Source organism: Macaca fascicularis, chromosome 15 (genome assembly GCF_037993035.2).
Source record: "Macaca fascicularis isolate 582-1 chromosome 15, T2T-MFA8v1.1".
NCBI classification, from domain to species: Eukaryota; Metazoa; Chordata; class Mammalia; order Primates; family Cercopithecidae; genus Macaca; species Macaca fascicularis.
The window spans coordinates 125,553,866-125,571,550 of NC_088389.1; the positions used below are offsets into that span (position 1 = coordinate 125,553,866).

Here is a 17,685-nt window from a genome sequence, read left to right on the forward strand (position 1 = left end):
ATCCCTGCTAGGTTAGGGGCTCAAATCCCACGAGGCCGGACTGAGTAACAGTAGATGGGAACTAATCTCACGTGCAGTCCGATGTGGGCACGTTTGTTAACTACAGAGCTGCTGGATTGTGATGACTGGATTTGCACACGGGAGGAGCGCTGGGTCCTAAATTGACATTGTGCCTAAACTGGCATCAGAACCAAATGGGGGCTTTAAAAATAAAAAAAAAAAAGATAGCGTGATCTGAAAAAGAAGAAGGCATAGATGAAGAGGCTGACTTCCGCTTGAGACCAGGGGATTATCATGCTCAAAAAAAGATTCCTTTTGACTGTAAGAGGCACGTGTGACTACACTGCTGTTAAATGTTGTGGTATGAAAGCAAGACCTGTGAAGAAATTCAGAGGGCGGGACCTTATCTCAGTACTTCTGGAACAATCAGGCAAGCCCTGGGTATTAGAATCTGTGGCCACCTCACACAGGTGTTTTAGGGGAGATAAAACAGATATTCAGAGGGAATGTATATTTTTTTATCGTTTACAAATGCAAACCTATTTTCCGTTTCTTCACGAATAAGATTTTTTTCCAAGAAAGGTTAAAATTATAACCCACACACAGATACAGAATGAACATATGTCAGAGATTTTCTTTAACTCATTAATTAATGAGAGAACCAGTGTTAGGGAAATAAGATAAAATCGCCTACCAACATAGTGAATCAGTTTCCCAAGGTAGAAAGTAAATAGTCTTATTACAGAATAAGCATTAAGCCAGACTATGATGCACATTTCAGGCAATCGCTAATGTGATTGCAAAGACAAATTTCATCCATTTATATAGCCAGACAGATACAACCCATTACATACATGTTCTAAAGATAAAGGACAACTTGTCCTCAAGTAAGAGGACTTGACAGCACCATTTTGCTACACAGCCCATCTTATATTCACCTGGTAACTGGGGAGGCACACTCCTTTATACACAGGAAAACTAAACTCCTTCATGTCTCTTTGACAAGTGGAGCCAGGCACCTATGTTAAAATCCCAGGGAGATAAGGAGTTAGGAGCACTACCTTTCTTGATGTTTACATTTCAAAGAAATGTCTCCAAGGTCCTGAAGAAAAACACTTCTGGAAACAAGAAAGAGGCTAAATAAGGTTTTTTGTTGTTGTTGTTTTTGTTTGTTTGTTTTAAGATTTTAAAGATGTACAATTACAAGTTTTCTGAAAGAAATGCTGTAAGGAAAAAAAGTGAGTGAAAGTGTGTATCCCTTTTAGCACTAACAAAGTTTTTGTTTGTTTGGTTTAGTTTGTGTTTACCCTTACACCAGTAAGGCCAGTTTAAAGAAGTACCACACATTTATAGCCAGAAAGGAGATGCTGAGATGCAAACCTAGCAGAATTTGTCAATATCCACAGGGAAAGGCAAATCCCTTCCCTGTACACACTTTGCATCTCTGTGGACAAGCATTATTTGCATTATTATCAATGTTCTGCAAGTTAACTTCTGTCACTACACAGCTGTAAAGTAACCCAGTCCAAGATGATGGTTTACAATCCTGTAATGTCAGCTAATCTTTCCACAACCAGTAATCTCTTTTCCCCATTTCAAAGACCGCCCTCAATTTTTTTCCTACAGTAGTTGGTTCAGCTTTACTGCTGATGAGTTGCATATATTCTGGATTCAATGAGGTGCTGAGCAAGCACTTCGTCCAGTTCTGGGTTGCACAATAACTAGAATTAAATATAATTAAAGTTCTTAAATCTCATCAGGATTTTGCTTTAGCTCATGGCTTTGTGAGTGTGATATTTTGCCTCTGCAGTTAAAATGTTGTAGTTGTTAACGCAGAGATCATCTTCATACTCAAATGTGTTTAAAATAATATCTATGTTGTGGGCAATTAATTTAATAACTTCTCATTAAAATATAGATTCCACTGTATCTGATTTTCTTGTGCATAAACTATGGCCAAAGGCCAAATACAACCTAATAGAAAACAAAAAGGAAACAAATGTGGATGATAGACATGAAAACAATTACACAAAGATCTGCTTTTATTTGTCAAAAGATATTCTTAAAGAGGGCACTTTTTGCAGTTATAAAAAGAACATGTCAAAGATTTTGTTTAACTCATTAGTTTATGAGGGAATCAGTAAGATGTTACAACAGGTTCAAAGAATCAAAGATATATAAGCAGTAAGCTGCAATGATTTTGTGCATCATGTAAAACTGGCTTATTCCATGGGATGGGGTAGAGGAACCAGGAAGATCAATTGTGTTTCTACCAGACGAAATTCATTTGCATGTCTGTGGACAATAATCATTTGCCTGCTTTCAATATTCTACAATTCACAGGATGATAAAAGTATTCAAAGAAGGGGCCAAGCGTGGTGGCTCACGCCTGTAATCCCAGAACTTTGGGAGGCCGAGGCGAGCAGATCACAAGGTCAGGAGATCGAGACCATCCTGGCTAACATGGTGAAACCCGTCTCTACTAAAAACACAAAAACTTAGCCAGGCTTGGTGGCGGGCACCTGTAGTCCCAGCTACTCAGGAGGCTGAGGCAGGAGAATGGTGGGAACCCGGGAGGCGGAGCTTGCAGTGAGCTGAGACCGCACTCCAGCCTGGGCGACACAGCGAGACTCCATCTCACAAAAAAAAAAAAAAAAAAAAAAAAAAAAAGAATTCAAAGAAAGTAAAAGGCACAGAGACCTGCCGAATCATATAATCCTCGAGACTGTGTTTAGACAGTGCCTAGTTTTACATTGAAGATATCCGGATTCTTGGTTGATTTTAAAGAATAATTTATTTCCTTACACTTTATTATTACTTCTGCTTGTTTCATACATCATTGAAGATTAAAATGGAAAGCTAAAAGTTTAATGTTAATTTTTAATTTTTAAGAAGTACTACATTTGAAATGCTAATAATATACTAACTTCACATAAATGCATGTTAGGAAGAAAAATAAATCAAGCACAGTCATTTTAATAATTTACAGGTTTCCTAAGACTATCAAGTAAAATGTTAACTTTATAGGAAAATTTCTATTAGTCTAAAGTTTATTATGATATATGTAACTTCTGAAATAGTTTTGATCTTTGTGTAATTTTAAACTTCAGTGCAATGTTAATTTAATAGGCCTCTTGAAGCTAATCTTATTTTTAGACCATTTATTGGCATGTATCTTTGACATATTACCAAGTAAAAGAAAACACAGAATACCTCTAGTGATTTTAAATACCTTAACATTTAAATTTGCCATCAAAGACAATTCATTATGTTACCAAATTATTTCACAAGATTAATTTCATAATTACTACTAAGAATCATAAAATAATGTGGATGTGAATGTAAATATATAAAAATACTGTACATATATAAAGTACACCTCCAGTTCTTTCCTAAGCATTTTTTATCAAATATTAAATATGTTTTATTTTATTTTATTTTATTATTTTATTTTATTTTTTTGAGACAGCATCTCACTCTGTCACCCAGGCTGGAGTACAATGGTGTGATCTCAGCTCACTGCAACCTCTGCCTCCCGGGTTCAAGTGATTCTTGTGCCTCAGCCTCTGAAGTGACTGGGACTATAGGCACATGCCACCACACCAAGCTAATTTTTTGTTTTTTAGTAGAGATGGGATTTCACCATGTTAGCCAGGCTGGTCTCAAACTCCCGACCTCAGGTGATCCGCCCCCCTCAGCCTCGCCAATTGCTGGGATTACAGGCGTGAGCCACCATGCCCAGCAAATAATAACTTTTAAAAGACAGTATGATTATGTCTATAATCATAATGTGTTAATTCAGAAACACGAATATATGTTAAAGATTTTAATTAATCAATGAAGAAACCAGTAAGATGTTATAGTCAGTTCAGAGGAGAATTCAAAGTACTACACATACAGGCAGGTAAGAAATGCCAAAATGAATTACAGACAGAAATGAAATGGTCCAGTAACCAACTGCACCCCCCCAGGCACAAGTCATTTGCATTTCTATGGGTACAAGTCATTTTGCATTACTATCAGTTTTCTACAATTTACAGGGCTGTAAAATAGCTCAGACAGTGAAAGCAGGGTTTACCTTAATTAATGGGTGCAGTAAGCCAGACATCCAGTGATCTTTCCCCCCATTTCAAATCCTGTTGCATCCCATAAGTATGTACAATTATTATGTGTCAACTTTTTCTAAGAAAAGCTTTTCACAATCATTCTTGACATTTTTTATCAACTCACTTTCTTCATTCTTGTAAAATATTTTTGTTAGATTCAGTGAAGCAAGTAAGTTTTGCATTTAAAGATTGAACCAAACTGTGTTGTTTTTATCCCATTGTAAAGGCTTCTAATGTATATATTTGATAATTAAATTCTAGGTACTTTAAGCAGATTATCAGAATTTATTATAGTGATTCTTCAGAAAGAGTAATATTTTTATTCATGTATTATTTTCATAATAAATGAAATTTTTAAAGATAGGTGGTTAATTTTTTTTTTGGTGATACATCAACATGTAAATACCACTCTTCTCTGACTTATTCAGTGATCTGAATCAAATTGTTTTCAAGTGTTTACAGAGATCATAATTTAGAGTTGTCTCTAACTGATTTTATTTCCTCCAGGTGCTGGATTAAACGATGGGCATTGGCACTCTGTGTCCTTATCTGCTAAGTGGAGCCATATGAATGTGGTGGTGGACGATGACACCGCTGTTCAGCCCCTGGTGGCTGTGCTCATTGATTCAGGTGACACCTATTATTTTGGAGGTAAGAGAACGCAATTGAATGACATTGGCAGTGGAACCACTTTTTATCTTTATTGCTTTGCATTTTGAGTCTCTAGTCAAATTTAAACCAAGTTAATACTGAGAAATAATTTATCTCTAGCCATGAAATTAATACTTTTTGAGTTTGTAAAAAGGAAACATTTAATCAATTTTTCTTCCCAATACAAAAATAAGTATCTGCAGAAAGTTTACTTCCTGTTTAAATAACTTGATATTTTCATCTAACATTAAAAGAAAATATATTTGAGCTATACATAGTAAATAAGTGGAAACTTTCAAATGTCAATATCATAATCATATCTCTACAACAGATAAATCCATTTATACTTCTAACAGCTAACTTGTAAAAACAAAACAAATGATATTGTCTAAAGTCATTGGCTTACATAAAATATTACTTATATATTTAAGTCTATATCTAAATATATACTACTGAATCATTAGTAGACAGCTCAGTTTATAGATAGATGGATAAATATTTTTTATATGGAGGAGTAATGGGAAATATACTGATTATGAAGTACTTTCAAAACATTGACAATAATAAATATTAATTAATAGGAGACAAGCATATTAAATGAATCCAGTATAATTGGTGTTACACCGGTACAAAGTACTGAATGTTTGCTTCCTCCCACCCAGATTCATATGTTGAAATCCTGAGCCCCAAAGTCATGGTGTCAGGAGGCTTTGGAGGGTAATTAAGTCAGGAGGGTGGAGCCCTCATGAATGGAATTAGTGCCCTTATAAGAGAGGCCCACGAGAACTCCCGTGCCTCTCCTGCCATGGAAAGTTATAAGGAGAAGACTGTGGTCTGTGAAGCAGACACTGCATCTGCTTTGTCTCAGACTTAGACTTTCCAGCATCCAGAACTGACAGAAATAACTGTTTGTTGTGTAGGCCACTCAGTTCATGGGATTCTGTTAATAGCAGCCCAAACTGACTATGAGAACTCATAAGCTAAAGAAATGGAAACAAGTGGATCTTTTGATTATAAAGGAAGTTTGGATTTTTTTTAAATTAAAAGAACCACTAGGAATAACAGCAAAACCCTGCTCTGTATTCTAGAATGCTCCTGTGAGCCCAAAGATGAGGCTTATATATCTGGAAATCACAGTTAAGAGAAATAATCATGTGAGAAAACTTGTCACATGGGGGCATGGATGCCTGTACTTTAAAGCATTCTGTTATCATCCCATATCACCACATATATGATAAGAAAACTTATTCTCAAGTAAGAGAGTTTTCAACTAGGTAAGAAATTCCATGCTGGACACAGATATAGAGAGCCACTTTGCACTGTACCTAAACACTGAGGTGTTACGGAGGTAGCTTAATTACTTGTAATTCTTACTGGAAAGGTAAATATATTCAACCTTTCTTAGTAATAAAAATTGTATGTAAACAGAAATATAGATCTAGTAATAGAAGACTTGCTATATACATACAGTCCTATACACTGCATTTTACCTCATCAGTATTTGTGGTGTTTCACAAAGAATATGTACTTTTCCAAATATACAGTCACAGACATTCAAAGACTTCACTGAGCTGCCTCTGGCACACAGTGTGTATTTAAATTATTTAAGAAAATTAAAATGGCCTGAGGAATCTCTGACCAGACAAAGCCTTGTAAGTGGTCTTAACTTTGCTTGATTTACCAATATAAGCAAAACTTTTAACTTGAGCTATTTCTTGTAAATGGCTTAAAAAAAAAAAAAAGGTCAAACTTAAGGCTAACCAATCAGAAGCCACCAATTAACTTATATAACTAGAGACTTTCCAGCAGGATCAACCAAGTAAGGCAATTGTATAACTACAACTCCTATATTTACCTAACAGAAGCTGGCCCTTTTCGTTCCCTTGAAAGGGTCCCTGAACCAGTTCCCATTTGAAGCTGCTTCAGCAGTGATTGATGAATCACTGTTAGCTCAAATCAACTTTTGTGCCTCCATTACCTTTTATTAATGGATACATTTATATCTCTAGTTGGATGCTTTTTCCTCTAAGCAGACACAAAGTAAACCTGAAGAGCTTAAGATTTTTATTTTTTTTAAATTTATTAATTTATTTTTTTGAGATAGAGTCTCGCTCTGTCGCCCAGGCTGGAGTGCAGTGGCGCAATCTCGGCTCACTGCGAGCTCTGCCTCGTGGGTTCATGCCATTCTCCTGCCTCAGCCTCCCGAGTAGCTGGGACTACAGGCGCCGCCACCACACCTGGCTAATTTTTTGTATTTTTAGTAGAGACGGGGTTTTCACCATGTTAGCCAGGATGGTCTCAATCCCCTGACTTTGTGATCCGCCCACGTCGGCCTCCCAAAGTTCTGGGATTACAGGCATAAGCCACTGCACCAGGTCAAGATTTTTAGAATTAGTTAATGCCTTGATTTATCTTGAGTGGATGATAACATAAGGAGTCCTCAGAAAAATGTAGCCATGCCTGCCAACCTTTTCAGAAGAGCGAAGTTAGCTTAAGGAATAATCACTTGTCCAAGGTCGTTAGTGATCTGAGAAATTTCATGTGCTGAGGATGATGCCAAATTCAGGGTTTCCAAGTATGAGTACCAAGATACCTCCTATACCTGCTCTCAGCCATATGTGGTATAGACAATTATCTCAACAAAATTTTTCCAAACCAAGTAGAGTAAAACAGTAAACAGAACAGAGGTTTTTTTTTTATTAGGATGGGACTAAAATCTGTCCCTCCTTTAGGATGAGGGCTAAAATCTGCATGACAGAAACAGATGACAAGAGTTTGATCCACACTACTTTGTTTTCACAACTGCTAGCCCAGATGAAATAGGTCCAGAAACTACTGAAATAAGCAATAGAAAATCTCAAACATTATAGTCTTTGACAATGTATATTCATATATATTCCCATTTCCTTCAGAAAATACGTGATGCTTCTCTTTTTTTTAAACTTATTTTAGGTTCAGAGGTATACATGTGCAGGTGTGTTACACAGGTAAATTGCATGTAATGGGGGCTTGGTGCACAGATTATTTCATCACCCAGGTAATGAGCATAGTACCCAGTAGGTAGTTTTTCGATCTTCACCCTCCTCCCACCCTCCACCCTCAAGTAGGTTGTGGTGTCTTTTCTTTCCTTCTTTGTGTCCATATGTACTCAATATTAAGCTCCCACTCATAAGTCAGAATACATGGTATTTGGTTTTCTGTTCCTGTGTTAGTTCACTTTGGATAATGGCCTCCAACTCCATCCATGTTGCTACAAAGGACATTATCTCATCCTATTTTATGGCTACATAGTATTCCATGGTATATATGTACTACATTTTCTTTATGCTACCGTTGATGGGTATTTAGGTTGATTCTATGTCATTGCTATTGTGAATGAACATACACATCTATGTGTCTTTAAGGTAGAAGGATTATTATTCCTTTGGGTGTGTACTCAATGGGGTTGCTGGTTTGAGTGGTAGCTCTGCTTTAAGTTCTTTGAGAAATCACCAAACTGCTTGCTGCAATGGCTGAGCTAATGTATAACCCTCCAGCAGTGTATAAGCACTCCCTTTTCTCCACAGCTTTACCGGCACCTGTTATTTTTTGCCTTTTAAATAATAGCCATTCTGACTGGTGTGAGATGGCATCTCATTGTGGTTTTGATCTGCATTTATCTCATAACTAGTGATGCTGAGGAGTTTTTCATATGCTTGTTGGCCACATGTATGTCTTTCGAAAAGTGTTCACATCCTTTGCCCGTTTTTTAATGGGGTAGTTTTTTTTCTTACTTGTTAATTTAAGTTCCTTATAGATTCCAGATATTGGACCTTTGTCAGATGTATAATCTGTGGATATTTTCTTCCAGTAGGTTGTCTGTTTACTCTGTTGATAGTTTCTTTTGCTGTGCAGAAGCCCTTTAGTTTAATTAGGTCCCATTTGTCAACTTTTGTTTTTGTTGCAATTGCTTTCGGTGTCTTTGTCATGAAATCTTTGCTTTGGCCTGTGTCCAAAATGCTATTTCCTGTATTTGCTAGGTTATCTTCCAGAGTTTTTATAGTTATAGGCTTTACTTTTTTTTTTGAGACAGGGTCTCACCTGTTGCTCAGGCTGGAGTGCAATGGCACGACGCAGCCTCAACCTCCCAGGCTTAAGAGATTCCCCTGCCTCAGCCTCCTGATTAGCCAGGACTACCAGCGCGTGCCACCAGACTCAACTAATAATAATAATTATTATTATTTGTAGAGATGAGGTCTTGCTATGTTGCCAGGCTTGTCTCAAACTCTGAGACTCAAGCTGTCCTCCCACCTCACCCTCCCAAAGTGTTGGGATTATAGGCATGAGCCACTGCACCTGACAGGTTTTACATTTTACTCTTTAATCCATCTTGAGTTGATTTTTGTATATGGTGTAAGGAAGAGATCCAGGAACTGCTTATGGTTAGCCAGTTATCCCAGCACCGTTTATTGAATAGGGAGTCCTTTCCCTATTGCATGTTTTTGTCGACTTTGTCAAAGATCAAATGGTTGTAAGTTTGTGGCACTATTTCTGGGCTCTCTATTTCGTTCCATTGGTCTGTGTGTCTGTTTTTGTACCAGTACTATGCTATTTTGGTTACTATAACCTTGTAGTAGAGGTTGAAGTTGGGTTACGTAATGCCTCCAGATTTGTTCTTTTTGCCTTGGATTCCCTTGGCTATTCAGGCTCTTTTTTGGTTCTATATTAATTTTAAAATAGTTTTTACTGGTTCTGTGAAGAATGCCATTGGTAATTGGATAGGAATAGCATTGAAACTATAAATTGCTTTGGGCAGTGTGGCCCAATATGGTTAAAAACCACATTTATTATTCCTATCCATGATTATGGAATGTTTTTCCATTTGTATGTCATCTATGATTTCTTTGAGCAGTGTTTTGTAATTCTTGTTGTAGAGATCATTCACTTCCCTGGTTAGCTGTATTCCTAGGTATTTTATTCTTTTTGTGGTAATTGCGAATAGGATTACATTCTTGATTTGGCTCTCAGCTTGCATGTTGTTGGCATATAGGAATGCTACTAATATTTGTACATTAATTTTGTATCCTGAAACTTTACTGAGATTATCAGATCAAGAAGCTTTTGGGCAGAGATGTTGGGGTTTTGTAGGTATAGAATCATATAATCTGCAAACAGCGACAGTTTGACCTCCTCTCCTCCCATTTAGATGCCTCTTATTTCTTTCTCTTGCCTGATTGCTCTGGCTAGGACATCAGTACTATGTTGGGTAGGAATAATGAGAGAGGGTATCCCTGTCTTGTCCCAGTTTTCAAGGGGAATGCTTCACATCTTTTGCCCATTCAGTATGATGCTGGCTGTGGGTTTGTCATAGGTGGCTCTTATTATGTTGAAGTATGTTCCTCCAATGCCTCATTTGTTGAGGGTTTTTAACATGAAGGGATGTTGAGAAAATACCTGATGCTTCTCTAGAGACAAATATATGAAAGCAAACAACATTTCATGAAGGAATGAGGAATATTTTGTGGCAGCAAGAATGACTCTCCAAGATGCCCTAATCCCTGAAAACTGTGAATATGTTACATCACATAAGGGATTTTGCAGAGGTAATTAAGGTTGCAGACTTTAAGACAGGAGATGATCATGATTCATGCAGTGGGCTCAGTGTAATCACATGAGCACCTAAGAGATTTTGACTCTGGTTGGAGGCAGAAGAGACACAGAAGAGAGGTGTGGGTGAGGGGAAGCCAGAGAAACTGGAAGCAGGAGAATGTCTCTCTGCAGCGTTGCTGGTTTAGAAAATGAACTGGGCACCATGAAGAGCGAGGCAGGCAGCCTGACGCTGCTGAGAGGCCCCAACTACCAGCCGGTGATGAACTGGGACCTCACTCCTACAACTACAAGAAGGTGAATTCTGCTCTAACCTGCATTTGCTTGGACACACATTCTCCCCTAGAGCCTTCATAAAGAGCCCAAGAGCACCTGGATTTTCTCCTTGTAAGACTATAAGCAAGGTCATCAGTCCAGCCCTCCCACACTTCTAAAGTGAGAGATAGTAAGAGAATGTTTTAGTGATTTGTTACAGTGATGATGAAAAGCTGATACACATTCCAGCCTCCATCACATCCATTTACACATGTTCCCATTCAGTTCTGAACCCTTGGACAATGGCCAAAAAAAAAAAAAAAAAGGTTTTCTCAAACACACCCTGAGAATATATATGGCCCTGAAAAAGATATATATATATATATATATATGGCCAGGCGCGGTGGCTCACACCTGTAATCCCAGCACTTTGGGAGGCTGAGGCAGACGGATCACCTGAGGTTAGGAGTTGAAGACAAGCCTGGCCAACATAGTGAAACCCTGTCTCTACAAAAATACAAAAAAACAAAAAAAATTAGCCGGGCATGATGGCAGGTGCTTGTAATCCCAGCTACTTGGTAGGCTGAGGCAGGAGAATCACTTGAAAAACTAAACTTATATATATATATGTGTGTGTGTGTATATATATACACACACACAAAGAGAATAGTTTCAACAGAAAGTCAAAATAGCCAACACAGTTTCTGTGTTTTGTTTTGTTTGGATTGTGTGTGGCCTTGGAGCTAAAATAACTACATGATCATGAACCATATAGGGACACAGTGACAGAAATGGGAAAGCTGATCCATAATCATACATGCGTACATGCATACATACATACATACACTATGGATTCCAGAGTCCCCTTTGACCTGAAAGTATGAGAAGAGCCCACAACCCATTTGAAATAGATACCCTGCAACCACAACCCAAACTGTATATGCCTAAGTAAAGTTGTCCTTATTTCAGAGATGATATTATGAATTGAATTGTTTTCCCTCAAATTCATATGAACCCCAGAATGTGACCTTGTTTGGAGATAGGATCTTTGCAGAGGTAATCAAGTTAAAATGAGGTCATTAAGGTGAGCCCCAATCCAGTATGACCAGTGTCCTTATAAAAAAGGGAAATGTAGGTGCAGAGACACACACAGAGGGAAGACACTGGGACAACACACGGGGAATATGCCTTGGGAAGACAGAGGCCTAGAGTGTTACACCTGCAAGGCCAGAGCTGCTTACTGGGTTCCTCCCTGACCCCACCTCCCACCTGGGGCTGAGCTTGACCCAGGCCTTACCACCCACTGCTGCTACTCTGCCATAAATCCCTTTTTAAAAAAATTTTAAATACTTATTTGACAAATAAAAATTCTATATATTCAAGGTATACTACATTATGATTTGATATAGGTATACACTGTGTTCTGATTACCACAGTCAAGTTAATTAACACATCCGGCACACCTCAAATAGTTACCATGTTGGTGGCAGAGGGGAGTGAAGATATTTAAAATCTACTGTCTTTCCAAATTTCGGGTAAATAAAACAGTATCATTCCCTATAGTCACCATGCTGGATACCTTTTGTTTCATAGGGTTGTTGAAAAAAGACTGCGAATTAAGGACTGAAATGCATGTCTTCCAGATAGGCCACAGGATCACACTCGGGAACCAGTTTTAAATAGACCGGCCTTTATGGAGCTTCCCTTCATCACCGTGCCCAGTGGAATTGTAACAATGCTAAATGAGTGCCGTTACCTTTTTCACTGCTTTATGTGCTGGTTTTACGGCACCACACAGGTGTCCCCGGAGCCTTGGCTCCTCTGGAGCATCTCACTGATGTGCCTCACGAAGAAAGGCCATGTTTTGCCCAAAGTGACTAATAGTTTAACTCAGTCGGTTATTTCAGCTTATTTTTATTGCCCAGTAATGATGCGATGAAACATTTTACTAAGTCGGGGAGCACATCAGCCTTTCCTAGACAATGATAAACAGAATATTTGCCAGCTCAGTCAATGACTGAGTACAACCAAGAGACACTGCAGCCTAAGAGAAGGCAGTCAGAGTGGGGAGGTCACAGAAGGGTGCAATAAATCTTCTCCCCAGGGATGTTTACGCAGAAAGTCCTTGGTCATTAGAAATGTCATTTAACTGTAAATAATAAGATACATTTGCTAATCAATGCTTGAGGTGCTTCCTGAGAGTATTAGTATAGTTTTGCATTTTACTATTTTTTTTTCCAGAATCCTTTTAAAATTATGTTGGAGACAGCACAATATGAAAGTAAAATTCATCCCTAAAATTGGCTGTCAGCATGGAAATTATAAATCTTATTTTCTAAACTCTGGCAGTCCTTCACAGCAAACTTTCCACAGAGCAACTGTGAAAACAGACAATGTCAATCTGCAAAGTTTCTGATTGTTTTCTTTCCTCATATTCCGAGGTGTGCATATGTGCCCAAAATTGTATTAAAACATTTGCTATAGATGACAGATTTTATAACAAAAAACAAGCCAGTATATCTAAGACCTGTCATTTCAAAAGTAAAATATTTAGGAAGCACTAAAAGGGATAAGAATGAAAGTACCATTCATTTTTTAAGTGATACTAAATAAAGTTGATTACAGAAAATGATTTATCGAAGTATAAATATAGTATCACCTTTATGGTTGAAATTCTCCAGGTGAGATTTTATAACGTCCCATTATCCAAGAATACATTTCCATAAATATATACATGCTAATGTTAGAAATGCTTTTGAGTTTTTACTCATATCATAATTTTGTTCATTTTTAATGTGAAATAGATAATATATGTACAGTTAGAAAAATATTACTAATAATTTTTCCAAAAGAATGTATATATTGTTACATGAATATACCACATTTTATCAGTTCTACTGCCCCATTTTGCTATTGTTAGGCAATTTTCATTTGGGCTTTTAGATTTGCTTTATAAAATTTAGGAGGGTGGTGTTTGTTTTGTTTTTTTTAGACAGGGAGTCACTCTGTTGCCCAGGCTGGAGTGCAGTGGAGCAATCACAGCTCACTGCAGCCTCTGCCTCTCCAGGCTCAAGCACTTCTTCCACCTCAGCCTCCAGAGTAGCTGGGACTACAGGCCTGCACCACCACACCCAGCTAATTTTTGTTGTTGTTGTTTTTCTTCAGATTTTGTAGAGACAGAGTTTTGCCATGTTGTTCAGGCTGGTCTGAGGTGATCCACCCACCTCAGCCTCCCAAATTGCTGGGATTACAGGCATGAGTCACCATGCACAGCCTAAAATTTAGTTTTTAAAATATTCTTACATACCTAGTTTTTCCAGTGAATTTTGCATTCCTTTTGTGTGCTTTTGAAACTTTATTTACCCATCTGTATAGTAAACTTTGGGAAACACCAGCTCTAACCACTATATTTAATAGCATAAGCTGGTGGTTAAATTTTACTGATGCAGGCTGGGCGCGGTGGCTCACGCCTGTAATCCCAGCACTTTGGAAGGCCGAGGCGGGCGGATCACAAGGTCAGGAGATCGAGACCATGGTGAAACCCCGTCTCTACTAAAAATAGAAAAAATTAGCCGGGCGCAGTGGCGGGCGCCTGTAGTCCCAGCTACTCGGGAGGCTGAGGCCGGAGAATGGCGTGAACCCGGGAGGCGGAGCTTGCAGTGAGCCGAGATTGCGCCACTGCACTCCAGCCTGGGCGACAGAGCGAGACTCCGTCTCAAAAAAAAAAAAAAAAAAAAAAAAAATTTTACTGATGCATATAAACCCAAAATAGATCATTTCTTCACATAGAAACAGCCTTTGGTTCAGCTAGTATTCATTACTGATTTTAGTTATTTAAAGACCCAAATTATTCTTGAATGCTGTGCAGTGCATTGAAAGAGACTAATAAGCCCTTTTCTGTTTTCTTAGCAAATTTAATTCTTGGGACATTTCTGTTCATATGGTTTCCTATGACACATAGCATCACTAAGAATCAAATAAGTGAAACTGAAAAGATTAAAACTAATCCCTTAATCCAGTTTTAATAAGGAGTTCGTTTTATTATGTTTCTTTTTCCTTTCCATTTGTTTTATATTGGCCTGGAGAAAACAGGCTTGATGGATAAAATCCACAGTATTTTCTTCCTAACTAGCTTATATAGTTAGAATGGCCTGAATATGTACAGCTGCAGACACTAACTTCATTCCTACAGTATAATATCCGCCAATGATTGAAACTAGTCAGCTGTGCATGTTATTTATTTATTTATTTATTTATTTATTTTATTTTTTTTTTGAGACGAAGTCTCGCTCTGTCGCCCAGGCTGGAGTGCAGTGGCCGGATCTCAGCTCACTGCAAGCTCCGCCTCCCGGGTTTACGCCATTCTCCTGCCTCAGCCTCCCGAGCAGCTGGGACTACAGGCGCCGCCACCACGCCCGGCTAATTTTTTTGTATTTTTTAGTAGAGACGGGGTTTCACCTGGTTAGCCAAGATGGTCTCGATCTCCTGACCTCGTGATCCGCCCGCCTGGGCCTCCCAAAGTGCTGGGGTTACAGGCTTGAGCCACCGCGCCCGGCCACATGTTATTTATTTATTTAAAAGGATTTGGATTTTTATACAATATTTAAAAACCACAAAATGAAAAGGGATCAGTCACTGTATACCTTGGAAGTCTTTCCAACAGTCTCAGTATCCAACAGCCGTGAAGGCTGTGACCTTTTTCCTTCTTTTCTTAGCCTGCTGGTCATTTAAGGGTCACCGGAGATGACTCATGCTCTAGTTCTTAAAATCAAACTTGTTCCACCAAGTCAAAGACCCTGAATTTGTCCAAATTGTAAAAACATCCTCTTGCCACCTGTCCACCAAAATACCTTCTATTCAAGCGAACAACAGCTTTAATTGCTGACTCAGCTCTCAAATTCTAAAAATGTCTGTACTGCTTCATCATCAGGGGCACCAAGAAGTTCACATATCACACAATTCCCAACTTTGCCATATTTTTCATGACAAAATTGGAAAATACCGTGGACTTCATCCATCAAGCCTGTTTTCTCTGAGCCAATATAAATTGACAATGGAAAAGAAAAAGAAACATAACAAAACGAACTCATTATTAAAACTAGATTAACTATACTCTTTTCAGTTTTACTTATTTTATCCTTAATGATGCTATGTCTCATAGGAAACCGTATGAACTGAAAAATATGTCATCACACATTCTTCCCTGGTTTCAACTTCCAAGTCTTCATCCACCTTCCCTGCACCAACTATGCCCCTTAGTAGGACCCCGTTGGTAGGACTCAATTATTTCAGTCAGTGGATTTGTACCTGATTCTTCAATGCATCTTTCTCCGCGGCGTCGCCCATGATGATCTTACCGCCAGGTTTGCTGGTCTTCCCCACCGGAAAGGCGGCGCGCAGCCCCTGCTGGTGCTCCCTGAGGCCCTGGCCTTCCCGGAAGCCGCGCTTCTGCATGAGGTTGTGCGCCACCGTTCCCACCACGTTAGAGAGGAAGGAGCTACTAGGCCGGTTTGGAGATCTCGGTCTGTCCTGTTCCTCCTTCACTAGGGGAGGAATGGCAGCTTTGGAAGCCCGTGATTGAGGTCTTGAATCCTCTTCATAAGGAAAATCTCGGGGTGACTCTCTACCAGAAAAGTGGGTGGGGCAATGGCAGCTCCGCCCTACTTCTTTTCCTCCTCTCTTTCCTAATCTTCATCTTCATCAGAATCTGGATCTGGTCACCTTGATCAGAACCCCCCTAGCTTTCTGCCTGTTTTTAGGTCTCTTTTCCCTTTCTTCTATTTCCTTTCGTATTTCTAGCTCCTGCTGTGTCTGTCATTCCTCTCTTTGGCGCTTCATTACTTTCTCATAATCATAAGGAAACCTAGGATCATATTCGTCAGCTAAGGGAATCAGAACGTCCCCTGCAGAAACCCACTGGGAACAGCATCCTTCAGCCCAGCTGCTGCATGCCGTGGTGTGTCCCCAATTTGCAGGTCATCTGGCCTTAGGACAATGACCTGGCCTTAGGACAATGACTGGGGCAAGAGCTGCACTGTTTCTTCCTTTGGCTCTTTCCCTGAGTGAGCGCTGCCTTCCTCACCCGAAGCTGAGACTGCAGAAGTTTGACGTTTTGGGACCGGCTTTCTGCTTTTGAGTCACTTGTCTCCATTCCCAGGCCATCGTATGGGGACATCTTTTTTTTTTTTTTTTCAATTTAATGTTGCTCTGCTGACTCTACCCATGGGTAACCAGGTTAATATGAACAAAGGAAGAAGGAGAAGAAAAATGAGAAGGAAGAAGGAAGAAGAAGAAAACCCACCAATTTCCTGATGCCAAATAAATGGAAAATGTTATTTGTACCAAAGAAACCTTGAGAGAGACTTGGAACAAATCATGGGCGGATTTCTGGATCTCACTAGATTTATTTTAATAGAAAGTTTAGGCCAGGCACGGTGGCTCACGCCTGTAATCCCAGCACTTTGGGAGGCCAAGGCAGGTGGATCATCTGAGGTTAGTAGTTCAAGACCAGCCTGGCCAACATGGTGAAACCCTGTCTCTACTAAAAATACAAAGATAAGCTGGGCATGGTGGCGGGCGCATTTAGTCCTAGCTACTAGGGAAGCTGAGGCAGGAGAATCGCTGGAACCCGGGAGGTGGAGGTTGCAGTGAGCCAAGATGGCGCCACTGCACTCCAACCTGGCAACAGATCTATACTCCGTCTCAAAAGAAAGAGAAAGTTTAATTCGGAGATGAAGACTTATCTTCTGTACTGTCATTTGTCCGTTTTTTTTTTTTCTAGTCTGAGATTTCATCTTTTTGAAGTGTTTTTCAGGCACCACTCTGTACGGTTGCATGTTGTGCATATAGCCTGCATTTTTTGCATTCATACCTGAAACAGAGATTGGCTGAAGGTCAAATTATTTTAAACTCACCTTTATGGAATCTTTCTGCTATTCAATGCCATACTTCCTTCCATATTGAGAATACAAAATTGACTGTTGTGTCACCAGTCCTCACATCCTTCTTATAGGAAGTTGTTAGACCGAGAACTTGTGGCAACTTGTGGCATTGAAGTTTGTCACTGCAGTAACACACAGGGACAATT

General features: G+C 39.1%; 1 protein-coding gene and 1 pseudogene across 6 annotated transcripts in view; one reads left to right on the forward strand and one right to left on the reverse strand.

Annotated features, from left to right (window-relative positions):
• The window catches only part of LOC102147301 (contactin-associated protein-like 3), a 235,753-nt gene that overhangs the window by 143,833 nt on the left and 74,235 nt on the right, over positions 1-17,685 (forward strand). For all 6 annotated transcript variants that reach the window (XM_065530846.2, XM_045372905.3, XM_065530847.2 and 3 more), the window contains exon 9: positions 4,614-4,757. In XM_065530846.2, the coding sequence (XP_065386918.1) occupies positions 4,614-4,757 (144 nt within the window). The remainder of the gene's footprint in view (positions 1-4,613; positions 4,758-17,685) is intronic.
• Positions 15,248-16,881, reverse strand: LOC102146924 (splicing factor 45-like; annotated as a pseudogene).